Source organism: Phasianus colchicus, chromosome 17 (assembly GCF_987193195.1).
Source record: "Phasianus colchicus chromosome 17, bPhaCol1.hap1.1, whole genome shotgun sequence".
Lineage (NCBI taxonomy): Eukaryota > Metazoa > Chordata > Aves > Galliformes > Phasianidae > Phasianus > Phasianus colchicus.
This window is the reverse complement of record NC_143452.1, coordinates 10117794-10145179: the sequence shown is the minus strand read 5'-3', so window position 1 is coordinate 10145179 and position 27386 is coordinate 10117794. Positions and strand designations below refer to the sequence as shown.

The 27386-nt window shown below is 49.9% G+C and overlaps 3 protein-coding genes across 8 annotated transcripts; 2 read left to right on the top strand and 1 right to left on the bottom strand.

Annotated features, from left to right (window-relative positions):
* Positions 1-1321: 1321 nt before the first annotated feature.
* PSMF1 (proteasome inhibitor subunit 1) lies at positions 1322-7002 on the top strand. Its single transcript, XM_031589081.2, has 7 exons — positions 1322-1575; positions 2067-2219; positions 2805-2887; positions 3152-3337; positions 3908-3961; positions 5480-5638; positions 5774-7002. The coding sequence occupies exons 1-7, from the start codon at positions 1447-1449 to the stop codon at positions 5823-5825; spliced, it is 816 nt and encodes a 271-aa protein (XP_031444941.2). The 5' UTR covers positions 1322-1446; the 3' UTR covers positions 5826-7002.
* A 182-nt stretch (positions 7003-7184) lies between these two features.
* On the bottom strand, positions 7185-11379 carry TMEM74B (transmembrane protein 74B). Its single transcript, XM_090151919.1, has 2 exons — positions 11045-11379; positions 7185-10647 (listed from the first exon to the last, which is right to left on the bottom strand). Exons 1-2 carry the CDS (start codon positions 11369-11371, stop codon positions 10153-10155), a joined length of 822 nt encoding a protein of 273 aa, XP_090008045.1. The 5' UTR covers positions 11372-11379; the 3' UTR covers positions 7185-10152.
* Positions 10531-27113, top strand: RAD21L1 (RAD21 cohesin complex component like 1). Of its 6 annotated transcripts, XM_090151910.1 has the most exons (15): positions 10549-10661; positions 12515-12657; positions 14466-14750; positions 16204-16333; positions 17613-17712; positions 19192-19298; positions 19675-19860; positions 20191-20292; positions 20935-21033; positions 22331-22560; positions 23430-23526; positions 23755-23894; positions 24535-24624; positions 24794-24871; positions 26071-27113. In XM_090151910.1, exons 3-15 carry the CDS (start codon positions 14607-14609, stop codon positions 26257-26259), a joined length of 1692 nt encoding a protein of 563 aa, XP_090008036.1. In that variant the 5' UTR covers positions 10549-10661; positions 12515-12657; positions 14466-14606; the 3' UTR covers positions 26260-27113. The 6 variants fall into 6 exon arrangements, with proteins under 6 accessions (XP_090008037.1, XP_090008036.1, XP_090008038.1 ...); XM_090151911.1 differs by lacking the exon at positions 12515-12657 and having other exon boundaries at positions 10531-10661; XM_090151912.1 differs by lacking the exons at positions 10549-10661; positions 12515-12657 and adding an exon at positions 12687-13608.
* The last annotated feature ends 273 nt before the right edge of the window (positions 27114-27386 follow it).

Genomic DNA, 27386 nt, shown 5'->3' with positions numbered 1-27386 from the left:
GCTCTCCTCACCCACTGAGAGAAGGGCTGTGCCTGGGGAGGGACACGTGGAGCTGCACCTTGTTGCTGCTGCCTGTGAGCCATGGGGCAGCACGGCAGAACTTCCCGCTGCTATGAATCAAGGGCCTGGCAATGGAAAAGCTCCAGCTCCGGTATTTCCTGCTTCTCTCATCAAACCCCAGTTGGATGAAGCAGATATTGCTCAAACTGCCCCTGGGAGGGGTTCAGCCTGCCCATGTGTTGGACAGCCCCAAGCCCCCAGCAGCTGCCCACTCAGGGTACCCACACCCAGAGCATGGGGCAGAGTCTGGGTCGGCACCTTTGAGCCCAGCTTCTCAGAGCTTGGGGCAGGGCTCCTGCAGCCTCTCCTGGCTCTTAGGGGCATCGAGGCCCCACAGAATTCATTGTCTTTCGACATTCCCTCTTTTTTCTTACACATGAGCAAAACAGCCATTGGCTGGAGCTGAGTCCCAGATGCCCATGATGAAAGCCTGGCTCAGTGGAAACCAGTGGTCACCTTCCTGCAGATTCTCACCTGACCTGCATGGCTCTGTCAGATTCCATGCCACGAAAGTCTTCCACAGAGCAGGACCATTCGCAAGAGGTGCAACATTTCCACAGCCACCAGGGAGATGATTCACAGGAATGGGCAGTGCTGAGCAGCAGGATTGGCTGCGGTCAGTTGTTCAGCTTCAGTGACTTCTTGAGGGGGAAATGGAAAGACTGGACAGCGCAGGCTAATTAATAGACGCATCATGAAGTCAATATGAATCAGAGCATTCCCAAGGAGCTGGAGATCAGATTGGGAAAGCAGCAGATGATGCCTTTCCTTGGCACAGGGCTCCTTCACCCAGATGCTGCTCCAGCCCCCTGAGCCTTGCTGGTAACACCGGCTGCAGGGCTGGGAAACTCAGCGGCAATTTTAACTCAGGTGATGTAGACAGGGAAAGGAGACGAAGCATAGGAATAACCCTGTCAGTGGCTCATTGCAGCGTCAGTTCCTTCAGGTAACAAGGGAAGTGCTCAATTCAGGGGTGCACGTGAACACAGCTGCAGGTTCTTTAGATTTTTATTAACTGGGGCAGCCAGTGTTCCGGTCACAACGCTTCTGGTGAGAAAGAGCCCAGGCTTAGGGAGCAGGAGCCGGGCAGGAACCAGCACACGGACACCAGCGAGCCCTGCCACATCCAAGGGCACCTCCGACAGGGAGCAGCACGTTTCTCAGGGAAACGCCTGCCCTCCCAGCCCCCGCGGCGGCCATTTCGCTCCATCCCCCCCGACCCCCCCCAGGCCTCCACCCGGCGCTGCACAGCAGACGGGAGCCCCCTAGTGAGGGCCGGCCCGGCTCAGCCCAGCTCGTGGACGCGGCTCCGGCCCGGCTCTACGAAGGGGAGGGCCCGGCCCGGCCCGGCCGCGCCTGCTCTGTGCGGAGCGGAACGGAGCGGCCATGGCGGGGTTGGAGCTGCTGTACCGCTCGGCTCAAGCCGCTATTTCCTGCCCGCAGGATGCATTGGTTTGCGGGATCCACTGGGAGCTGATCCAGCACGGCTACCGCTGCCTCGGTGCCGGAGAGCAGGTATACGGGCCGGGCTGCACCGCCGCTAGGCCCCGCTAGGCCGCGCCCATCCTCGGCCTTTCCTAGCGCCGCTCGCCGCCTCCGCGCGGCCCAACCCGGCAGCCGCTGCCGGAGGGAGGAACGTGTGGGCACTGCGGGTTGTACCGGCGGGACCTGGAGGTGCTACGGTGTGTCGTGGGGGGTTCCCGAGGTGTGGTGCTTTGGGGAGGCTGTTGCTGCGGGGATACCGGTGCTGAGATGGGGATCGGGAGCCTGGAACGGTGCTGGGAGAGTGTCTGCTGGGGCTGTGTTGGGCTGCAGGGCAATGTTTGGGGAGAAAAGCCCCCCACAGCCGGACAGCACCGCGTGCTTGGAAGCTTTGGGGTGACAGGCAGTGGGGAGCAGCATCTCCTGGTTTGGGTCTTTGTTGGCTTTTACTCAGCAAGGGATGGCTGTGTCCCCTCCTGTTCTAGGTGCTAGCAGGCCTCACTGTCCTGTCTGTCTTGTTGTAGTCAGGTCCTGATGAAAGGAAGTCAGAGCTGCTGCCCGCTGGCTGGGAAGCCAACAGGGAGGTGTATACACTGCGCTACAAGTCCACAGATGATGCCCAGGAACTGCTGCTGAAAGCCATTGTGGTGGAAGACAGCATGATCCTCAATGTCATGGTGAGCACCCGAACTGATTGCTGCAGAAGTTGGACTCCTTTCAGATGCTAGTGTCCAAAATGCGTGAAAAACAGTAGAGCCAATTTCTTAAATGTTTTGCTGCTATTAGTTCTGCCTTACAGCATCATTTGTCCCTTAGGGATGTGACCCAGCCTGAAACTAGTCAAACACAGCCACACCTGGCCATGGATACAGTTTTCCTTGCACTCTGGCCCAGTGTCCCTTTTTGTGCCCCTTTTCCAGCTGAGAATGTGTTTTCACATCACTTCCCCACAAGCATATGGCTAGGATGTTTTTGCCCCATGTCACTTCTTCCTGACTGTGGCTGTCGTTGGATTTTGGTCTTTCACCTTCACAGCCTGGGCTGGGGGAAGTGAGCAGGGAGAGCTTTGTTGCATGGTTGGGTTGTTTGTTTTTTGTTTTTTTTTTGCTGCTGGGGATTTGGGCACTGTACAGGGACATGGACAGGAAGCATGCAAGCTTGTTCTTCATGTCCTGACCTCCCTACCTGTGGCTCTGCTTGCTCCCTCCCTCAGTCCTAGCTCTGCCCAGCTGCTAACACCGTGCTTCTCCTGTCTTTACTAGGATCGTGCTTCTCAGAAGGTGGCAGACGTGACCTTGGCAGTGGCTGACTACATCAACCCAGAGCACCTAAATGATTTCCACAAGTAATCTCAGTTTTTTGACATTTTCTGCAGGAGAAAAAGTCTCACCAGCATGGGGAGGGGGACATATGGGATGGGATCAGAGATCAGGTTAGGAGGAGCCTGGAGGACTCCTCTCTCCAGTGCAAATGCAGAGTGCCAGCTGGGTACATGTTTTGTGCCAGAGATGCCAAAAGAATGTCCATCCTCTCAACATCCCTGTCCAGCACCTTAGTGCCTGAGTGCCATAGTCTGCCTGTCCCACCACCTTGCCTCTCATCCCTGCAGGGTCTACAAAAACATGGAGGAGTTGAAGACGAGGATTGCTTCAGGTATCATCAGTCCCCTCGGGGTCCCCACAGAAAAGGCCAGGAAGGAGTCCCAGGCAGAGAAGAAAGATCCTGTCTCGCCCCAGGATTATAACCCCCTTGGAATCCCACCCCGGCATCCTGCAGGCATGAGAGCACCATCGTGGTGAGTGAGCAGCGGGTGTCCACTGAAGGTCCTGGCACAAACTTTACCTCTGGTCCCCATCTTGCACAGATGGAATGGGGATTGAAGGGGATCAAAATCCTCCCCACCTGTTCTCAGACTCACTGGCTGCCAGCTTTTCTTTTTTATTTAAGCTGTTTGCTGAGGGATGGAATGATGAGTTCAGGAGCTACTTTTTGCCCTACTTTGGAAAGATGTGGGGTGGAAGGAGGGAAGCCCTACTCTGTACTGGTTGAGGGACCATCAGGGCTTGGGGGCTGGTGGAGCAGGAACAGCAGGGGGAAGGACAGTGCTGTTATATGTGGCAGACAGGTTTTTCCCTCTGTTCCCCCACAAGCTTTTGGCTGGAAGTCAGAGACACTGTGGTGGCTCTGCTGTGGCTTCTGCCTTGCATGTCACCTCTTGTTTCTTTAGCCCCACTGCTGTCTGCTTGAGCTTAGGTTGCAAGATATTCCTTCCAGGAGTGCAAGGACAGTCATTGTGTTGCTGGCTGGAAACTGCATGAAGTCAGCCCTTCACTGAAAGTCTTATTCACTGTGTGCTCTGTTTCAGGCCTTCTCCTTTGAACCCTTTCGCTGTTGGTGGGCAGGACCTGGATCCTTTGGGGTGAGTATGGCTAAAGGAGGTGGTGCTTTGCATGTCCTGAGAGTGTCCCCAGCTCTGTCCTTCACTGAGAGACCTTCCCTGAAACAGCTGCTGTCAGTCTGGCTCAGGCATTGAGCAAAGTGTGTCTGAGTGCGGGTGGCAGTGGAACAGTTCCTCATTACAAATTGCAAGGGAGCAATTGACAGTTGCTAAACCTCAATATGGTTCTAATATTGTAATAAGATCCCGTTGCTTGCTTAGATGATAGGTTGCAATCTGCGTCTGTTTAATAATCAGCCTGTATTCATTTAACATACACTAATTCCTTCAGTAAATCAAAGCTGAATACATCGTTAAGTGAATGTAAGTCTCTAATTTAAAACGGTACCAGCTGCTGCATTTACAGCCCAGCAGTCTGGAGAAGGAGAGGCTTAAAGTTGAGTCCACAGATGCCCGAGTCCTGATTGTGAGCTTCCTGGCTTTTTGGGATGCTCGAGCAGGGATGCTGGAGAAAGCCTGAGTGAAAGCCGGGCTGTTTGGGGGACTGATCTTCCCAGATGCAACTCTGGGTCTTTGGTTTGGTTGGGCAAGAAGGACCTATCATCTGCCATTCCAGATAAAAGCACATCTTCAGACAAAAAACAGTCCTTGGAGTTGTTGCAGAGCGCCTTGCAGCTCAGGGGAGTCCTCTTTAGAACAGCTCTCCTGTGGGGATCGCATTTTTTCCCTCTTGCAAGACTTGATTCTCTGCAGGTTTGGCCAGCTAGAAATGTCCTGCCCTGCTGGAAGGAGAAGCCTGGGTGACTGGGAGGAAACCCGATAGCGTGAGGAAAAGGGGTTCAGTTGTGGGGGAGACCCTGTTTCTCCCACTGCTTCCAGCTCCTCATGGGCAGTTTCTCTGTAAATGACAAAAAAATGATTGTAAGTGAAAGCAGATTTATGTGCTGACACCTGCCAGCGCTGGGGCTGGAGACCCAGACTTCCAGGCATGTGCTCATGGGGCCTGGCTGTCCTGGGGCACTGTGGGCAGCCAGCCTGGCGTAATGGAACTCATTAGCACAGTTGTTAATGACTTGTATGATGGCAGTGGTGTCCAGAGACTCCAGCTGAGTTTGCATAAAGCCAACTATGAAGAATGGCACTCGCAGCATGGGGCAGCTCTGAGGAGCCACCATGGTCAACAAATGACTTCCAGGCAGCACTTTGGAAAGGTTCGGGGGGTCTGCAGGCTCTTGCAGCACTGTGCTTCCCTAGGGGAGCAGGGATGGGACTATGAGTGGCAGTGAGGACCAGCAGGTCCAGTGCATGGTCAGCAGCCCACTGGGGACTTATCAGCCATGGTTTGTGTTCTGCCTGGCTCCTTGCAGGAACTTGAGGGAAGAAGGAGGTTGCCATGACTCCCATCTCAGTGTAATGTTAAGCTACAGTTTACACCCTGTACTGAGCGTATGTTGTGCTGCAGCATGGGGAAGGGTGCAGGAGGAGTACGTTGCTCTTCTGTGCCAATCTCATCTCATTTGCTGCCTTTCCTCTCCCCAGAGGTCGGAGTGGCGGAATGATCGTTGATCCTCTCCGGTCTGGATTCCCGCAGCCCGGCATTGACCCATCAGCAGGTCTCCCTGGCCGCCTTCCCCCAGGAGCAGTTCCACCAGGAGCCAGATTTGACCCCTTTGGTCCCTTAGGGGCTGGTAGGGCCGGGTAGGTGTTTGGCCATGCCTGGGTAGCCGCTGCAGCCAAGTACCACAGCATGCTCCCAGTCTGCCCCTGCTCTGCTTCTCCTTCCAGGGTTGTGCTCTTGTTCCTGGTTTGACTTTGTTCTAAATTCCTTTCTAGGCCAGATCCTGACCACCTCCCACCTCCAGGCTACGATGACATGTTCATGTGAGGAGTCACTGAGTGGTTTCTCAGCTAGCTGCAGCCGGAGCAGTTTCCTGGAGCGAGGAGCACTTTCCCCTCTTGATTCCCTTCTTTGGTGGACTTTGATCTTTTCAACAGCGATTTTCCTCTCCCTGCTCAGGGCTACGCTCCTGTGTTTCAGACTGGCTATAAAGGTTTCCATATGCACAGAACAAAAGAGGAAGCAGTAGGTCCATTTCTTTCTCTGCTCCTCCAAGGGTAGCTGGCTGTGGGTACGCAGCAGACATGGGCCTGCCCTGTGCCAGGGCAGTGTCGGGAGCAGTGTGGTGTGCTGAGAGCAGCCCTGGGCTTTGAGGTTTCTTCCTCTCCTTGTCCAGGGTGACATAGCTTTTGCTGCTGGGATTACGCATGCAGTCAGTGGTAAGGAGGGAGCTGGCTTCTTGCCACTCCCATGGTGGGGAGCTGCAATAGCCTCGCTGAAAGCTTCAGCTGGAGAAGGCTTCCCATGTAGTGGTGGTTTCTCTCTTGCTCTTTATCTAAAGAGTGCTGATCAGCATGGAGGGCTAAAGCCCATCTCACAGGGTCTTTGTGGGCAGACCCCCAGTAGTGGCTCAGGTGGGCTTCTGCATGGGCATGCAGACTGGATGTGAGGGGCTCCAACAGCAAAGCCTTTGACATGCATGAAAAGAGACATACAGTGAATTCCTGGCATTATCTGGCCCCCTGTAGCCATGCTGTCCTTCATTCTTGGGGATGTGTGCCAAACCCACAGGTAGCGTGGAGAGCTGCCTGTTGGGCACCGTGTTGGGTTGGGGTGGAGCAGAGGGTTTGCGTGCCTACCTGAACTCTGGGTCCAGCACAGTCTCTCTGCGCCTGATGGAGCTGAAGGATTTGGGGCTTTACTTTGCAGCAGGTTTATAGGAACATGTTTCACTATTGTCCGTCCCATGGCATGAGACCTGTGTGGCTCTGCCCAGCTGGACTCTGTGCTGCCATCACCAAACGGCTTGTGGAGGAAGGACAAGACCTGCATGGCTCATAGGATTCTCAGCTCTTTCTGGAACCCCCTCCCTTTCCTGCAGCTCCCCCTGTGTCATATAATTTTGGGGCTGGAGCCCACTAGGAGTTCAGTACTGTATTTTCTTCTCATGGTTTGATTTCTTGGAAGGTTAATGAGTTTGAAATAAAAATCTGACAACAGTGTTGTGATGACAGTTGCTGGGAGTGACCCCCCCCCCCCCCCATCCCAGTTGGCCGCCTCATCTCCCCCCACAAGAAAAGGAACCCCAGAGCTGCACCTGGGAGCTCTGTTCTGTCTGTGCTTGCCCTATCTGGGGTGGTGGGTTTGAACTGGGAGCCCGCTTTGTTCTTTCCCTTCTTTCCTAGCAGCAGTGCTTTTCTGAGATGATGAGACTGTATTAAGAAAATTAAGTGGAGAATGGCCCAGCCCTTGTTTGGCTGTGCTTCTGATGGTAATTGACTCTCCAGGGCACTGAACATCCTTGTTACACTGCATGCAGCTGCATAGGCATAAATAAAAAAGGGGAAGTGCTCCCCTCTCTCCCTTTTCCCCTAAGGCTTTTCCTTTTAAACCCCTTTTGCCTACAAACATGGCTGATAACAGCTGAGTATGGAACCCTGGACTGTGTGCATGTGGGAGGGGGAGGACTGGCCATAGAAATTTGGCACTGGGTGAACTGGAGCAGGGTGAGGCTCTTGCTGTGTTCCCACTGTTCTCCCAGCTCCTGGGCAGCCCTAACCTTGCTGTGTGAGGTTGGGATGCACAGTGCTGCAGGGAGAGGAAGTGGTTCTGCCTTATCAGAGAGGCTCTCTGCGGGAGACAGCTGCTTTCTGCTGCCTGCATTAATCATGTGCTGCAACCTTTCAGGAGGGAGAAACACAGCCTGCTTTGATGGGGCTAATTAAAACGATCCAGTGCCAGGAGAGGCTGTGTCGGGTCTTGATAAACAATCTTTTGTCTGCAGCTCTTAACCCCAGTGGGTTTGCAATGCCTTGCAGCTTGGGGGAGCAGGTGGAGAGGAGGGGATTGAAGAGGAAGAGTACCCTGCGTGGAGCTGGGGTGGTTGTGGGCTCGTGGCTGAGCCTTGGGGCTGCTGTGGTCTCTGCTGTCTGTGCTCCAGAGAGCAGAGGTGTGGGAAGATGTGGATCCTGCACCAAGCATGGCCATCAACACCAGCACTAACATGAGTGACTGAAGCTGTTAGCATGCGAGGGAGCACAGCGGTTGGTGCATCTTGAGCTAATTTTATGGGGGGTTGTAAAGAGTGGTTGGGGCTGGAGTGTGTGATCCTGGCACGAGCACAGCCCTCACTCCTCCTGCAGTGCCAAGGAAGTGCTTCCACATCACAGTTGAAGAGAGGCACTGGATTATTGGCAATGGCTTGACGTCCCTGGAGGGTCCTTCAGGCCATCTGCCAACCCGCCCAGCCAGCAGCACCTGCCTCTCATGCTCCCAATGGCAGAGCCCTCATTCTGCTAATTACCCTGCGGACAATGCTCTGAGCCAGGATCCTGCATGGCCCGTGGATGGTGCGAGGGAAGAACTGGTGGATATGAGAAAACAAAGCAGCCTCTGTTGCAGAGGTCTGAGGGAGGCGTATGGGGCTGTTCCCTCCTGCACAGAGACACTCCAGGACCCTGAAGATGGGTGCTTAAGAGCTCTGCGCTGAGCCAGCTTCTCTGTTGGAAGCTGAAGATGTGCAGAAATGCTGTGCAGCAGCAAGGTGCTCTCCAATGGGACGGGTTTCACGGTGCCTCCAGGGTCACAGGGACTTTTCTAGTGGTATCCCAAAGCTGCCCCAACCCACCCATTAGCAGCTGCACAGCCCAGGGTGTGACACTGTGGGGTTGAGGCCTCATCCTGCCCACACTGCCCTGCTCCAGCCCACCTTGCTAGGGCAGATTTGTCTCACCACCTTGTAATATTTTGGGTTGCTTCCTAAATAAATCATCGCTTTGGCTCAATGTTTCCAGCCTGCTGCACTGCTCTCCTCTGGTTCCACTGCTGCTCCTGTGCAAAATCATTCTCCAGTCCTACAGGTCTCAGTGGGGAGCCTCTTTAATGGCATTCCTTCCTCAACACACTTCACCTTAAATATTTATATTCCAATCCAGAGGATTTTCCCCCCACTCCTCCAGGCCCTCCTTAAGGGACAGCACAGCAATGTGCTGGCACAGCAATAACAGCCTCCTTCCATTAACACCCCTCCAACAGCCCCACACTCCAACACAAAGGAGAATTTCTTGCGCCCATATAACGCAGGTGTTCAGCAGATGCAGCCTGCCAGCAGCCTGTGTGAGGCTATTTGAGGATTCCAGGACCCAATACTAAACACAGAGCAAGGCAGGTGACACAGGGATGGGCAGAGGGACGTGTGGCCCTTCCAGCACTGATAGGAATGGACACCTTTGTGCAGGATGGGGATGGTGGCACAGGCTGCGGGCTGTCCCCAGCCATGGGAGGGGTGGGAACACCAAAGGATGCTATGGGAGCCCTGGAACGAGATCTTGCCCCAGCAACTGTACTTCCCCATGTGTTGGGCTGTCTGGAGAGATTTGTCTCCGCACATTTGTAGCAAGTAATTTATGGGATGGATTAAAAACTGGTGGCAGTTTGTGACAAATACCAGTTTTTGTGGGGCTGCGTTTTCCTATGGGACAATTCCTCGCCTTTCTCAGCATCCTGCTCAGACCGATTTTTTCTCTCCACAGAACGTTGTGCTTTAATGATGCTTCATGTTTAATTCCCGAGATGCAATGTTACCTTCGAGCTGCAGACAATGGCTCTTGTGAGCAGCACAAAGGCACCCCAGTGGGGCAGAGCTGCTTCTCTAAAACAGGAAAAGAAGGACCACGCTGGCATGGCGAGTTATCCTCTCTCCTCCAGACAGAGCACCCTGGTTTCTGAGGCCGTTGTGGGGCTGCTGGTGGGATGCTAGGCACGAGGGGGTGTCCCAGCCTTCATCCTGCTCTCGTGGGATGTGAAGGCTGCAGGTCAGGAGGAGGTGGCCCCGTGGATGGCGGTCACATTGAGGTCCCCTTCTCTTCTGCTACGTCACAGAGTTTTACAAGAAACTATTGCTACGAAAGGTTGCTGATGGCAGAAAATCAGATGCTACATCCCAAAGAGGAGCTCGGCCTCGCGTCCAGCCCGGCGCAGGGCACAGAAACCCCACGGGCGTCTCACAGTGCCGTCACCCCGCTGCTGGTGGAAGGCGGACCCGGTGCTGCGGGATGGGGCGCCGTCCCGGGAGAGGTGAGAAGGTGTCCGATGGCGAAGCCTCCCCGATGGCATCGGTGTTGCGGTGCGGCGAGGGGAATGCCGGTGTGCGGGGCTACGATCCGGACCCCTCGGGGTGCTGCTGGGGTGGGGGGCTCAGCTGGCTCTCCAGCAGCGCCTGGGCCCCATCGGCCGACACCCGCCGCAGCCGCAGCCGCACGGAGCCGTAGTTGCTCCCGGCACGGCGGGCGGCGCGGGCCCGGCGGCGGGCGGCGGCGGCGGCCAGCAGGAGGGCGGCGAGCAGCAGCCCCCCCAGGGCCAGCAGGGCCAGCCCGGCCACCGTGCAGCGGTCGAGACGGGCGCGGAGCCGCGCCGCCCTCTCTTCCAACCGCTCCATCTGCCGCGCCGGTACGGTCGGGTCGGGACGCGCCGCCCGCGGCACGGCCCCCGCCAGCACCACCAGCGCTGCCCCGCTCAGCGCGCAGCCCAGCGCCAGCGCCAGCCCCGGGCCCGGAGCCGGGCCGAGCCCCCCCGGGCCGCCGCCGTCCGTCGCCGCTTCGCCCGGGCTCCGCAGCTCCGCCGCCCGCGGGGACGCCATGGAGCCGCCGCCCTGCGAGGAGAGAGGTGAGCGGCGGAGCGGGCTGCATCCCCCGCACCGCTTGCCCCAGCCGGGATGCACCCCCTCCTTTCACCCCCAAACCCGGCCTCCGGAGGGAGCTGCTCCCGCCCGAACCCCCGAACCCCAACGACCCGCGTCTCCAAACCGGGCTGCTCCCTCCCTGCCCCCCTCAGGCCGAACCTCCCCAGCCCCCGGGACCCACCTCCCGAACCGGGCTTCATCCCGCGCTCCCCCGCCGGGTTGTACCCCCCTCCCTCCCTCCCTCCCTCCCTACCCACCCAGGGAGCCCGTGACACCCCCCGAACTGCCTTCCCCGATTCGAGCTGTCCACCCCGCTCCACGTCCCGGACCTGCCGTCCCCTCCGCTCCCCCGGTTCCCTTCCCGTACCGAGCCGCCTCTCCCCCCGCTCCCCGCACCGAGCTGCGCTCCCTCTTCCTCGGTCCCAGCCGCCTCCCCGGTCCCGCCCCGCCGCTGCCCGCACCGAGCTGCCCCCCCCGGCCGCCTACCCCCGCCGGGTCCCCGGTGCCGGTGCAGCCGCGGCGGAGGGAGGGGAGGGCGGTGGGACCCCGCGGTGCTCCCGGCGCTGCACGCACACACGTGCACACGTAGCGGCGGCTGCCCCGGGGGTACACACGTGCACACACGTGTGCATACACACACACACTCACTCACACACACGCACGGTTGCACACCGGCACCGCCCGTGAAACGCATCACCTGCAGCGGAGGGATCCCGGGGCGGGGAGTTTGCAGACGGTTGGGGCTAAGCAGCAGTGCAAAAAGCACGGAATGTGCCCAGGGGATGTCCATACAGGGTGCCGGCCATGCACCTCCAGCCAGCCCCACCGGGGCCATAGGACAGCACCAGGCTGCGGTCTGCAGCACAGAGATCCCCAGCACCACGTTATTTATTTCCCTTTTCCCACTGCCACCGTCTGCACACGCTCTGCTTCTCTTTGACCTAAAACTGGACTCAGGCCCGAGCCCCAGCAGTGACCTGCTGGCAGGAGCATGCTTTGAGCCGTGTCGTTAATGAGACGTGTGCTATTCCTGCCTTTGGAGCGGTGCCTGGAGATGGTGGTGCGGATGTAAATCCCGACTGATAGCGGGTGGGCTGCTGAAAGCTGCCGGGAAGATCTGTCCGTCACATTGCCATTCCCTTCTGCACGTTCCCATGCCTCGAGCACCTTCACAAGCTCACATATGACAGCGTGAGATGATGCTCAGATGCTGCTGCCAGCACCAGGTGGGCTCACACGCCCATTCCCTACACCCTGAGCCTCCCACGCTCCGCTCCCCCGTGAAACAAATCCCGCAGCCACTCCTGGCTCCATGCAACCCACAGCACTGGGACAGCGTCCTTCACAGTGACATCAAACAGCAGCTTTCTACCACCATGACATCAACAGGGGCTTTCTGTGAAGTCTCTGTGAAATTGAGTCAAAACCACAAAGGTTCTAAGAGGGTGGATGGGGGGGCAGAGACAAAAGGGTGCACGTGGATTTCTGTGCAGCTGAAGGCTGTGCACATCCAGGTGCTGGTGAGGCTGCTTGGCTCTGGCCTTGCTGCTCAGCGGGGCAGTGACAGGTGACAACTTCATCCTTCCCTCCACACCTTCTGCATTAAACAAAAGGTGATGTTAAAATTAACCACTGGATCATTTTTTTTTAGCCGTTTCCTTCCATGTTTTATTTTTATTTTTTATTTTCCTCCACGTGCCCTAGGAAGGCTTTCTGCCTGAATTAATTCATTTAATTTGGCTGATGCTGACCTGCTCCTCCCAAAGTGGGTCCGGGGGTCACCCGCCTCTTTTACTGCCTTGTGGCTGCACACCACTCTATTATGTTTTGTTTGCAGTGAGGGATGTGTGTGCTGTGTGGCTGTGACCGCCCTCCCAGCTCCTCTCCTGCGCTGTGTCAAAAGGCAGAATCTTCCCAGCACAGCATCCCTGGGGATGCATCCAGAACTGGGCTGAGAAAAGAACGGAATTAAAAATAAATGTAAGTGCATCCTGACACGTTAACCACATTTAGAGAGGTTTCAGTGCCAACCCACTCGGCGCTCAGATACAAGTAGGTCACAGGACGCAGATTGTCCCGAATCAGCAGGAAAGGATGGATGTGGAGCAGGCGGGCAGGAGGGAGAGGGGATGGGAGGAGAGCTCTGCGCTCTGCTGCCTCTGCCACTCGTATTTCCTTGGGAGGAACAAAAATGATGATGGTTTGCTCCTGAGCTCTGCATTTTGGGGCGCCCGGCTCCCATAGTGATGAGGCACCGGAATGTGCGTGGTCTGTGTGCAGACCTGCTGTGATCCCACGCTTAAATGGGGCAGCAGCCATGGGGCCAACGAGCCTGCAGCCATCGGGAGGACATCACAGATGGATGAGGGAGAGGGGACACTTGAGGGGGTCCTGCACCTTGCTGCTTTGGCTGTGATGCTCTGCTGCATTCACAGCATGGGTGCTGGGGGATTGGGATGTGCAGCCCCAAACCTGCAGCCTAAATGTTGCATTGGGCTGATGGGGTTGGGATGTGCTGATCCAAACCTACAGCCCCAAATGTTGCACTGGGCTGATGGGATTGGGATGTGCAGCTCCAAACCTGCAGCCTAAATGTTGCACTGGGCTGATGGGGTTGGGAAGTGCTGATCCAAACCTACAGCCTAAATGTTGCACTGGGTTGATGGGATTGGGATGAGTAGCCCCAAACCTGCAGCCCCAAATGCTGCACTGGGCTGATGGGGTTGGGATGTGCTGACCCAAATCCTACCCTGGGCTGGCAGCTGCCCCAAATCTACAGCCCCAAATCCTGCCATGGGCTGGGAGCTGCCTCAAAGCCCATCCCCAAATCCTGCCCCGGGTTGGTGGGGCTGCAGCATCCCAGGAAAGGATGAGGAGGGATGGAGACGGCGCTGCCAGCCCAGGAGCACAGCGAGCAGAGAGACGGCCAAGGTCAGAGACAGCCCTGCCAAAACGCAGAACGAAATCGGCGGGAGAGCCGGAAATAAATAGAAAGAAGAAGGAGGGGAGGAAGGAGAGGGGCAGGAGTGGGACGGGGCTGCGGGGGCAGAAGGATGGAGGGGGGATGAGGGGACCGAGGGCAGCACCGGGCGGGCGGGAGGGCGGGAGAGCGGGCGGGGCCGCCACCACAGCCCCGCCACCACAGCGCCGCCACCACAGCGCCGCCACAGCGCCGCGCCCTCAGCCCCGCTCAGCCCCTGCGCTCAGGGCCAGCCGTGGTACCGCAGCGCCACGGTGATGTCCTGCAGCCACTCACCGCCACCTCAAGATCCCCCTCAGGGCCGTGTAACCCTGATGGCAGGGCTGGTTGACGCCGTCCCCTCAGGGCGCCGTGATGCCCTCGTGCCCTCAAGGCTGACAAAGTCCCCCATTCCCTCATAACCCCACGAAGCTCCCATTCCCTCAGGGTCCCACAGTGCTCTCCGTCCCCTCATGGCCTCATGCAGCCCCCATCCCCTCAGGGCTAACAAACCCCTCCATCCCCTCAGCAGCCCCACAGTGCTCTCCATCCCCTCATGGCCCCATGAAGCCCCATCCCCTCAGGAGCCTCGCAAAGTCCCCCATCCCCTCATGGCCCCATGAAGCCCCCACCCCCCTCAGGGCTGACAAAGCCCCCCCCCACCTCATGGGGGTTGCTCTCTCACCTCTCATGGTCCCATAAATCCCCCACTCCCTCGTGCCCCCACCTCCCATGCACTCACACAATCCCACCCCATGCCCCCCTCCTCTTTGCAATCCCCACCCCTTGTTCCCCATCCCCACGACCACGTCTCTCCTTGTGCCCGCAGGTGCTGTCAGCTCCAACCCACAACCCCGGCTCTCTCTGAAGCCCCAGCAGCCATTCACGTCAGGACACCCTCAGGCAGCCCAAGGGAGGAAGGCAAAACTCAGGCAGAAGCACAGCAGGAGTCCCAGCAGACCCGCACACCATGTTCTACATGCATTTGCTCGTGAACAGGCGTGGGCCTCTGGCCAAGATCTGGCTCGCTGCCCACTGGGAGAAGAAGCTCACCAAGGCTCACATCTTCGAGTGCAATTTAGAGGCTACCATTAAAAACATCGTTTCGCCAAAGGTATGTTATTTAAAGCGGGAGAGCAGCTCCTGGTGAGCCCTGAGGTGTGAGTGCTGCAGGGAATGGGGCTATTGCTGCTGTAAGCACGTAGTAAGAAGCATTTGTGGCTGCTTCAAAACCAGCGTGAGGCAAATCCCTACTCTGATTTTATTCAGTTCTGACTCAGACGTAAGTCTCAATCCCATTAAATGATAATAATAGAAATATCTTGCTTGTTATTTTACTCTTGGAGGTCTGTGGAATGTACTCGTCTGCGGAGTAAGAACATTTGTACTGTAGCATTCAAACTGGGCCCATGAAGGTGACCAGAGGGCTGGAGCACCTCTGCTATGAGGAGATGAGGGAGATGGGGGTTTTTAGCCTGGAGAAGAGAAGGATCTGAGGAGACCTCATTGCGGCCTTCCAGTACTTGGAGGGAGCTTACAAATGGAAGGGGGGTCAACTGATAGTGATAGGAGAAGGGGGAATGGCTTTAAACTAAGAGAGGGGAGATTTAGGTTAGATATTAGGAAGAATTTTTTTACTCAGAGGCTGGTGAGATGCTGGCACAACTGCCCAGAGGAGCTATGGGAGCCTCATACCTGGAAGCACTCAAGCCAGATCCTCAAGGCCCTGAGTGTCAGTGTTGTGCCACTGGGCTCTCCTCAGAGATTTTGAGCTGCAGGTACACAACATAGCCTGGGAACTGGCAGTATCTGAGGAAATTGTCTCAAAAAAAAAAAAAAAAAAAAAAAAAAGAAAAGTCAGCCAATACACCAAAATCAAGGGAGAAAGAAAGCTACTGTAAAATTTACACAGACATTTGAGGACCTTTTTTTGCTGATGTTATAGTAAGTAACTATCCTTACATTTTCAGTGGACTCCTTCCAGGCCCACCGTTATAAGCAGATAAGTATATAAATAAGCTTAATTGGAGACTCTTATGAGAGATTCTGCATTAATCCTTTGTGTATCACAGAGAAGTTGTGACTCAAACAAGCACAGATGTAGGCAGTATCCATGACTCAGTCCTTGGCCTCTCAGTTGCGACTGCAATTGCATCCAAGGGAACAGTGAGAACATTTTGCACTGTCATGAATTGATGGTGAAGGAGATCCGAGGCTTTCTGCTGGTGCAGGCAGGATTTTTTCCCCATGAAAATACCTGTTTGATAGTGTAAATTTCATCATTTGTCTTCCATGGGTTATGATTAATTGAGCATAATTGGTTTGGGACTTAGGCTTCAGCACAGCAATGCTTTGGAGCAGAAGCAATTAGAAACTCCTAGCTCTGAATATTGCTTTGTCTCTGATCCTCTGTAACAGGACAAAGGTCTCTGCAGGTGTGTTCTACCAGAACTCTGTTAACTACTGTGCAGTATTTCCATTTTAAATGTTTTTTTTTTTTTTCATTTGTTTGTTTGTTTTTCCCCCCAAACTTTTAACTCCTGAACAACTTTTTTGAATCACCCAAGTTTACAATAGCTCTGCGCACCTCTGGGCACTTACTGCTGGGAGTGGTGCGGATCTACCACAGGAAAACAAAATACCTCCTGGCAGACTGCAGTGAAGCTCTGACAAAAATGAAGACAGCCTTTCGTCCAGGTACGTGCAGAATTCTGCATCTTCCCACCTGCATTGCTTTCTGCTTTCATTAACTGTGGTTGTTCCAGTTACGTACACATCACTGATCTCAAAGGACACTGAATGTATTGGTGCATACTGCTGATGGTTTGTCTGGCTTAATTTAATGCAATTTCAATTCTTTGACTCCTTTAAAAGAAGCAATATCTTAAATGGTCCTACAAGAAGCAGCTTGAATTCAGCTTCCATTGCTAGATAATTAATTGTCACCGCTGATGACTCCAACATGTCTAAGAACATGTTAGTGCCAGATCACACTGTGTTTTGAGCTCTAGCCACAAAGCTAGCAAGGAAGGAAACTGAGATGATGGAATCCTTTCCAAAAAGGCTGTGTGTTTGTCATGTTAAGGTGACAAATGGGGAGGCACTGTTGTCTAAAAAAAGACTTAAAATACCAACATCCATTGCCAGCCTTAATGTGCTTTGTGACCTAGATTGGTTGCAGAATATTGAATACCCACTCTGCGTGATTTTCAAGGATGTGATTATGATCAGTTAATATTTTAAACGTGGAAATCACTAGAAGAATCACTTGCAATAAGTATGTAGTACTGTTTTTAGTGGGTGTTGTAGCAGCTTGGGGAGGACTGCACAGCACAAGAACAGAAGGCAGTGGTCACAGCTGCAGCAAGGGAAACTGCAACTAGCTACAGGAGGGGAACAATTCACACTGGCAGTAGTAAAATGTTGAAACAGGTTGTCCAGGGATACTGTGGAATCTCCATCATCAGAAATAGTCAAAAGTGATCTAGCTTAAGAATTAATTCTGTTTTGAGCCAAAGCTTGGATTAGGTGACCTTCAGAAATCCCTTCTAACCTGAGTTGTTCCAGCACTTCCTGGCTGCTAGGTATTTGCAGCCAGTTTTTATGGTTATTTGATGCTGGAGAATTGTGTTATATAGACCCTGGATAGAAAAACAAAGGATAATCACCCACTTGAAGTCATAGTGACTTTACGTAGCTGTGCATAAGCACAGTGTATTTACAGTTTTTCAAGAACTGTACTGGTGCCCAACAGCAGCATCCTCTTCTCTGTCTGTAAAATATGGCTCCTAATGTATATGCAAATTAAATATTTTCATTCCACTTTGGAATCTTGTTGACAAATTGCCCAAGCTTTTTGTTCTCTATAATGGCAACAGACCTTTCTGACAGGTTTATAGACTTACTATATCTATGTGGGAGAACATTACTTTTATGTTATTGGTGTTTATGTTGTTTCATTTTCTATTCCTTTTAGGACTTGTTGACCTTCCAGAAGAGAGCTGTGAGGCTGCTTATCAGTCCATTACATTACCTGAAGAATTTCATGATTTTGAAACAACGCTACCTGATTTAAAGTAAATTCTCCCCTCCTTTTTATTCATTGTTTCACTGTTTTCAGATGTAAAAGACATCCTTACAGTAATCTGATCAAGACTTGCATGGAATTATTTTGATTTGACAACTGATCTCTTCTAAGTTCTTTACAAGGCTGCAGTCACAACACTGCGTGCTTTTGTAGAGCTCCTCCAAGTTCATTTAATCAGCAAACTTTAACAATAAAATAATATATCAAGCCCATACTTCCAGATTTTCTCATTTACAATTGTCTGAGTGAACCCTGCAAAGAGATTCCTGTCCTTGAGAGGAGATGTAAAAGTTAGCCTGAATATGCTGTAATACCATGGAGCCTGTGGTTTGTAGCCTCACAATGTCATACTGTTCTGCTGTGTAAATGCTTTTCATTTCTGCTTCCTTGCTCTTTGGGCCCTGAGTGTTTTATCAGCTCTAGGAAGCTTTGCTTCCAATGAAAAGCCAATGTGTTTCTTTGGCTTTTTGGAATGAATCAGCACTAATGTAGAAAAAGTGATAAAAGCAGAAGGCTAAGATGCATTTCTGTGCCCCAAAAGAGCCAGGATAGTGGATTTCAACAGAGATTTTCTCTGCACCTCACCATAAATGCAGCTTGAGGGCATCTGTAAGTCTTTAGTATTTTCTAAGTGCAGCAGGGATGTAATACTAGTTATTCCATTTATTCAAGTACTCCAACGTGCCATATCTTTATGCCTTTTCTGCCTAACCAAAGAATCCCTATGGTTTGATGTAAAGATGACAGTGGGACATTAATTCAATGCCTTCTATGTGACAAGTGCCTGGTAGTTAGTAGGGCCTGAGTGTGACCAAACTCACACAAGCCCAGATTTTGTGGCAGAAGAATAGAGAACTAGGAAATACAGAGAGGACCATGGGTGCTTGCCTTGTCCTCTAGATATGCCTACTGTTTCTTGAACAGACTGCTTTCTGAGTGCACATCTGGATTGTTTGGTCACAAAGTTCCAGGCATGGGGATTACTCTGAAGTTCATTTAGCTAAATGCTTTCCCCTGATTCACAGACCTCTCCCTATGTAGCATTTTGTTACAATCACTCCAGATTCAGTCTTTGCTGTACGACGTACATTGGAGACTGCACAGGAGGCCTGGCTAGCAAAGAAAGCAGCTGCCTACTTGCTTAGAGGTAGCCCTCATAACCAACAGACAGCATCTGTTTTCCACATGCTCATTTTGAGCTTCTAGAGGAAATTCAAAGCAGTGGTTTTGATGAATCAAATCTTAAATAGCTTGAATGCTAATGGCTTTGGGAGACAGTTGTTCTCTCTCCACAGAAATGAGGATCAGGTGGGGTGCTTTTATTGCCATAGGAAACAGGAATTATCTTCTGGGGTTTTTCAGCAGAAGTCAGCTTTGCAGACTGGTTAGCAACACGTTTTCACAGTCAAGTGAAATGGTGAATGAGTTTCAGTTCATCCTGTATTTTGTATAATGTTTCTTTCATCAGTGCCATTGATGTTGCTGAGCATTTTACCTTGAATCAGAGCAGAGCTGAAGACATCACACTTAAAGAGGATTATGAAAGCAATGTACTTCTCTGTGATAGGAACTTTGGTGAGAGAAGTTGAGAAATTAGAAATATTCCATAAGGAAAAGTATGTTTTATGCAAAATGTTGTACAGTGAGTAATTTCTCTATGTGAAAAGACTATCACTAAAAGAGTATTTGTTTATGTTTGTGCTGGCTGGCCTATCGTGTGGTCTCATGCTTAAATTTCCCTGTAAGTACCCTACCTAAGTAATAGATGTGATATTGGAAACAGAGAATCAAACCCAGCATTTGGTGTTAGATGAAATTGACTTTTGTCCATTCCACTTTGAGGCATGGGATGTCCTACAATCTTTTGAATGCTATTTGAAAAACTCAGGAGGTGGAGAAATTTCCCATAGATGTGTACAGATGGAGCATGACACTTTCTGTATTTCTCCAGATGAGGAATCAGATGCACTGAGAAAACAGAGCTGCTTCGATGTGAGCATCCTGATGAGCAGCTGCAGCCTCGTGGCTGATCACAGCTCTGCAAGCGTGAGTGGAGACAAGGCTGCTGTGCATGAGGGCTCGTACTGCTTGGAGCAGGACTGCTTCGGGGATGAGGAGGCTGGTGCAGACATGATTGGTAGAGAAACAGAATCTCTTTCTTTCAAAATGTTTTTATTATTGCAAGAGAACAAATGAAACAGCGTGAAAGTCGTTTGCAAACAGCAATTCTTTCTTCTGTCTTTATGCTGCATTTTTTGCAACTTGTCACTGTATCTGATCATTTAGATGTCACTAAGTAAAAATTAAAGATTTTAATTTTAATTTTTTTTTAGAGTTAAATGCATTTGATTTATATTTATTATTGAGTAATTTGATTTATATTTATTAGAAGTGACATTAGGCTACAGCAGGCTACTGCATGACAACTAAAGCTTAGAATGACTTAACTGTGCGTTTTCTATTTAAGAAATCTTATTGAGGGATGAACAAAATGGCCTAACTAATGGCATTCTTGATCTGGAGGAAGAACTTCCTTTGTCACAAGACCTGCAAGAGAACAGCACAGCCGGTGAGTTGGCAGCACCTCCTCCTCATGCCTCATGTGAACAATGTTCCTGTATCAATGCCTCAGTTACTCCCATTCAGCTTTGCGTGCATGGATTAATATCCCAAGCCTTTTTCCTTTGTTAGTTTCCTTTCCTTTTTTCCTGATATGTGTCATTCACCATTTTAGGTAAAATTTAATTGGACCTAGGAATTCCGGATACATAACTTGACAGTGCTTAGAAACACTTCTGTATGATATCCTGAGACCCACACTGCAGCTTAGGCAGTAATATCACTTTTGCAGGGGAAAGAAAACAGAGTGAAGTAACTTTGAATGTTACCTGCCAATATGTCTGACTTCGTATTTCGGCCACAAATGACTTTTAGTAATTCATACAGGTGTTCTTAGTCTTGTTTCAATTTGGTATCAGTCTGTTGAAATTCAGTTTGTTTCACTATCTGCCCTAATAGGGTCTTGTGTCAGCAGAATGTAAGCAGCAACAATGCAGGTGTACTGGTTCAGGTCACTGTGAGATTACAGGCTAAATCAGAGTTTGCAAATTCTAAGCTTTCCTTTGTCTGCTGTCTTGAACGTTGTGAGATGGAGAATTTATTCCATCCTGACAACATTTTGATCTGGGTTATTTGCTGGGTTTTCTTATAGCAGACACTGCAGTGAAGACAGAAAGTCATCTCATGAATGAAACAATGCTTTTGCCTAAAGAAGAAGAAGGATTTGTGCTTGAGCCAGTTGATGATACAGGTCAGAACTCCATCGGTTTCTTGCTGGCTGTTTGCATTGCTGTGTTTGGTTTCTCCTTGTTAGTGTAAATATTTACAAAACATTATTTTCACTTTTGTTTGCTCCTGCTGTCAGAGTTCTGTTCTATGATCATTCTCATACAAAACCAGTATCAGGTTGATGGGTATTATCTGATCTGCTCAGTTCTCTGCTTACAGCTCCTTCCCCATACCAAACCAAGTGCTGCTGCTCTGCAGTTCTGCTGGCAGTGCAGCCTGTTCAGCAGTGTTACCAAAAGTTCAGCTGAGCTTTTACTGCCAGTGACACCTCCATGATCTCTTGTGTGTAAAACAACAACCCTATACTTTGAGGCTTTGAGTTCTCTTGTCTTTATTAAGATTAAAAAAGAAAAATGTCTCTTTTCATCTATGTGTAAATCTAGATCTCTGCTATTCTGATGGTGGCTGTTAGCAAATGAACGAGTTCATATTGATGATATTTAGAATACTGGCATTTTCCAGCCTGCCAAGACAAGATTCAGGAAGCTATGGTTGTACAACCAATCAGCAGCTCTGTTTTGTGTTTACAATCTACATCTCAGTATAATTGCCAAAGTATTAAACTGACCAATACAGATATTAATTTTAAGATAATGAAACCTGTGGAGTACACTGGGAGTTCTTGGAACAATTAATTCCTGGTGGATTAAAGATAGCCTACTCAGTCCTGTTCACGTATCATGTGTTCTCATTAAGTCATTGTGTTCCTGATTCCTCAGTACAGTATTCATGTCTCCTGTAATTAAACACCTGTGGGTTTCCTGTACAAGAATACAGAGAGGAAACTTTCCAGACACTTTTGGGGGAACAGGGCATCCCCTTCAACTCTGTGAAGTCAGGAGGTCTCCAGCTGTCCATTTACTCACACTGGTTCTCTTCACACTTAAGTTTTCCATGGATGGGACCTTATTTATGTGTGTCTGCTCTGTAATGGCTGTTGATGAATGAAATGAAATGAAATGAAATGAAATGAAATGAAATGAAATGAAATGAAAAACATGCCTCGATCAGAAACAGGAGGGTTGAACAACTCCTTGTCAGCTTTGAATACTGTAATTCCAAACAATGAACAAGTGGCTGAAGGGGACAATTAGCTGAGGGTCTTCAGCTGTCCCCATCTCTGCTAGTCAGCACTCCAGGTAGGTGTGTCTGTGACAGAGGCCAAGGATCACAGATTGTTAACAATGGAAGGAACCTCTGTGACCATGTGTGTACTGAGGTCAATGCTTTTTTATTTTTTGAACGCTTGATCTCTTTAGATTTCAACCAGAGGAAAAACAATAAAAGGAAGAGGAAGCTGCTTGTGGATGCAGAGAAGGAGCTTAGCTGCTATGCTATATACCACCAGCTTAACAACAGCATGGGCACCCTTGTTGCATTAGACCTTGCACCTCCAACTAAACAAATAATGATGTGGAAAGAATCAGGAGGAGTGGAAACACTCCTGTCCCAGCCTGCACAGCATTTGTTTCATGCTGAGCTACAAACGGTAAAGATTTCTTCCTTGTTGGTTTGTGTGCCTCTGTGTAGGTGATGGGACTGTTGCACATCCAGGATGGATCTGTCAGGGGTTTGGTTTTATGTGAATCCCAAGGCAACTGCAGATGCATAACATTGCTGGAAGTATTGTGTCACAGCTCCGTTCTATTGGATACCTAATGATTATTTGTATACTCATCATTAATTGCTTCAGCAGAAAGACCATCTGTACAGCTCCTGGCTTCAATCTCCAGTGCTCCAGCAAGTTAAAAATGATAAGGAGAGCTTGCCTTTCAGGTGCTCCAGAGGTTCTCATTGCTGTGTCCCATGGGTGAGCAGGGCAGGTCAGAACACCCCTTCCATGCTCATAGACATTAATGCTCTTTTTGTGCAAGGGAGAGATATTTGCTTTGTGGAAATGTATCTGTCAAATCCTTCCATGCCCCTGTGTATTATCTTTTGAAGAAGTTGTACATTTAAGAATGATGATAAAAGGAAGAAAGATCGACTTGTATGCAAGGAGATGGAGAAAGGTGCAGTGCTGACTTGCACAGCAGCCTCATGTTAATTGCACTGTGTTCTCTCTGTTGGATCTGCTGGCAAAGAGCTCAGCAGGTTCCATGGAGCTTCACCTCTTGGAGTCCAGATGCACAATTACAGCTTGTTCCTTAGCTGTTCCTAAGACATTTCTACATAGAATTTGCTGCCAAAGGGCCATTCCTTTTTTAAAGATGCAGATTTGAAATGACCTAATGCAAATCTCTAAATTCTGGGGTAAGGTAATTAACATGCAACTCATCTTCATACCTTTGCTTTGATGCTTGTGAATAATCTAACACTGTATCCTGACAGTAAACAAATAAAAATAATTGCTTTCAGTTCTTTGCAAAATGCTTCAAGAGAGGTAGATTTGAAATGAGAAGAAATTTAACACAGATGGAGATAGAAAAAACGAGGAAGGAGCAAGATGCCACAGGTAATGTTTTAATCCTATTGTGGCAGAATTAACTGTTAACAAATGCTCTCTATTTTATATGATGTTTCAGACATGCAGTATTCTACAAATCAAAGGTCAAAACATTTCAACCATCAACAAAACAGGCTGTATTAATAATAAAAATACTTGTTTTTTTTGTTTTTTTGTATTCTAAGGGCAGATGAGCAGTCACTTCATCTTAAGCCTTGTGTTTATTTGTCAATGCAGAGATGCTGATAACAGACGAATCGGGTTACCTACAGGAGTTGGACTGCTCAGAGGCTGAGAGAAAAACTGACAATGATTTGTTTGCACTGACATCATGGAATAGCAGCAATGGAACTGTTAACGGCTTTGGTGAAACCCTGGTGAGTGGTTTCCTTACTTTTTGCAGACCCAAATGTACTTCCTGGCTTCATTTTGTGTTGGGGTTCCTTTTCAAACAGGTTATGAAATTGTTAACATAGGTTTGAAAAGCCTTTTCACTTCAGGACAGCTTATTTAGAAGCGTTTTGGCAGACTCTCACAATGAGTGAGCTGTCTATTAAGATGCCTATTAATTGGTATAGATTACAGTATAACCACTAAGTATGGCTGGAATCTTGATACAAACCACAGCCTGTTTGTAAAGAAAAGATGTTTTTTTCATTTCTAAAGATGGTTATGCTTATCTTTTGTGTCAAAAGTGTTTTTTTTCTCAAAACACTCAAGCAATAACAAATTATGTAGTTCTGCCATCTTTAATGTGAAAGGGGGGCCTTAGAAGTGTATGGAAGTCCTCGAAGTTGACAAAGAATGACAAAACTGGACTTGATGGCAGGAGAAAATTCAAGGCTTGTGCCTAAGCAAGGGTAGATCCTATGTGAGAAAAGGCGTGGTAGAAACAGCAGCTATTAAATTATTTTGGAAAATATTTATAACAATCAATTATTTGAACAGAATTGTTATCATACAGCACGATAATGCATAAATTGCAGCACCAATTGATCCACCTTCCTGTTCTGACAGCAGGATGAAGCTGCTTTCTCTGAGAGCTCCATGCTGGTGAATAATTCAATGGGCCAAGAAGCTCCAGTGCAGCAAGCTGAGATAACACACGTGTGTATACTTAAAGCTGACAGTTCTCACACTGCAGAACAGAACTGCATTATTTCACAGAAATATTTTTTAAAAATAGTTACAATTCCATGAATTTACTGTGGGTTTTGGTGTGCTACCAATTTTTGACACATTTGCCCTCTAACTTTCTGCTGTATTTCCCATCAAGGAGCTAGAAATGGAAAATAAAGACAATGAAGAAATTAAGTGGAGCAAAAGAACTCTTCAGTTGTTAAAAATCTTGCAGGTAACAGTGCTGGATTTTGAAATTAGAAGCCCAAACCAGGTATTGATTTCCATTGGACCGTTTCAGAAAACCTCCTGCTTCCTCTGTGTAGCATCACTGTGTGCCATATGCAGAGTATAACTGCATTTTGTTGGCTGTTGGTGGAGGAAACCAGGATTCTGAGTGCCTGACATCATGTCCATTCTCCCATAGCTGCTGGAATTGCTAGAATGTTCTGCACTTCTGTTTGCAGTGCTTGCTGTAGCAATAATACTCTGTTCTCTTCAGCATCCCTGCAAAGCTCGCTTCCAACCACCTGCAGGTTTGCAGGATCTCTGCTATGCATTGCAGGGTGCCTTCATTTGGCTGCTCATCTGCTTGAGCTCTTCCTGAGATGAAGGCTATGGAAAAGAGTGGTGGTTGTGCTACAGATGGTAACCTCTTCTCTGAAAGGTTTTAATGCCCCAGAGCTTTCAAGATGCTTCAAAATGAACAAGGCAGGAATTGCATCAGGAAGGCTTATCCTGCCTTCCTTGCAGAAATAACTTCAGGGCTGGTGAAGCTGTGTGATACCACATGCTCCATCAGCAGGAACATGGCAGGCACCCTGCGAGGCAGCACAGGCTGTCCCAACACCAAATTTCCAAACCTTCACTGGGTCACCTCATTGCTGAGTTCTGCCAAAGCAAAGCTCACCAAACCCTGCTCCCAAGCCTGGCTTTTCCCCACAGCTTGAGTTTGGCTCTGCAGCCTTCTTGGTTGCTTAATTATGTGAACATCTTTAAAAGGTTTTGAGCAACACCCATAAATAACTATGTATGTGCAGCCATTAAAAAACAAGCAAAAATAATGATGAGTTAGCTGGAACTGGAATTGCCTGTGGTGTGGCTGGTTCTGTATCCCAAGAACAGGGCACGCAATGATTTTTATTGGTTTGCATCATGAAAACCATTACAGATAGGCTTCCTCGTATGCTTCAGTGCTGTTTCACTGAGTTCAGTGGAGCTGTGGGCATGTGTAGATGTTAGTAACACATGTAGGTGCTAGCAATACTACAGCCATCAAATGTTAAGAGCCACTATGTGAGTGTAAATGCCTGCTAAGATCCTGTTCAAGGCCTTCAAGCAGGAAATAATGGCTCTGAGCAGCACTGTTTAATTCAGAACTTACTGAGCTCTGGTTTTCCATGACCCAACTGCTTTTCTTTTTCTCTCCTGCAGCACCTGAACAAATCTGGAGTGAATTCCTTCAGCTTACAGGAGCTCTGTCAGAAGAATAACCGGAAAGAAGTCGCAGTGAAGTTTTACATCTTCCTTGCTCTGCAGAAGCAGATGGTTGTTGAGTTGGTTCAGCGCGCTCCGTTTGCAGACATCACAGCCACTGCCGGCCGAATGTTCAGTGCCCACTGAAATCACACAGCAGCCAGATAAGCTCATCAAAACACCATTCTATTCTCTTTTTCCTGCAAAAAAAAATGGAACTCTCATCAAACTACAGTGAACTGAGCAGAGTTCTTTCATTCCTGTGCCCTCTCAGAACCACACGGTAATGAATTGGTGCTGCTATGTGGCTGCAGTGTTGGTCAGCAAGATGCTCACTGGTGTGTTCAGTTTCAATGTAGATATGTTTATAAAACAAGCTGTTACTCACTCTGTTGATAATAGGTAGCTAAAATACATGCTCCCCCTCAGACATTTACAGCATGATGAAAGTTCTTCAAAGCCTTTCTTAGAGTCCAGTGTTGGAAATTAGGTTATTTTCAGCTTGTGTGTGTTAATTAGGTACCATGGTCAGAGAAGGGAAGTCCTCTAAGCTATCTTTGTATTTATTCAAAATTATTTATTTCAGAGAATGTTCGCTTTTGTTGTGTTAAGCTCTAACAAGCAGCTGTCTGCAGCAATGCTGTTATTTGGTGAGATGCAGACTTCTGCTGTCCTTGAGGTCAGGAGAAAATAGTCCTTCCAAGAACCCCTGCAATGTTCCATTTTATGGGGCATTTATACAAAGACTAACAGCTTTCCTTATGCATAGGCCAATGTAAAAGTGGCTGTTTGACTGGAATGTTAGTGATCCTTTGTACATTTATCTAATTTATTTAACACCTGTACTGGCATTCTGTAACCTTGCTAATTTCCATGTGTTGAAAGCAGATGCAACAGCGCAGCACGGAGTGGCTGTGTGCATTTGGTGCTCCAAAACATCCCAGTGCTCTGGATGTGCTGACACCTCTTTATATGGAATCAATAAAAGTTCGACCAAGATGTTTCCTGTGCTCCCTGGTATTTGTTCTGAAGGATCAAAAGTGGTGCCACCTCACTTTAGCCTGGGCTCATCTTGGTGTTTGCTGTGATCTTTACATGTATGAGGGTGGATGATGCTGTCATCCTGACTCTCCAGGCCTTCATGTTGGTTACACCCCTGTGTGCCCAGCCTTGCTAATGTGGTGCTCAACACCACGAGGGGTCAGGAGGGAAACAGCACGGAGGACAGGCCTGGGAGACGAGGAGAAGCCATTCCTTCCCCTGAAGGCACCTGA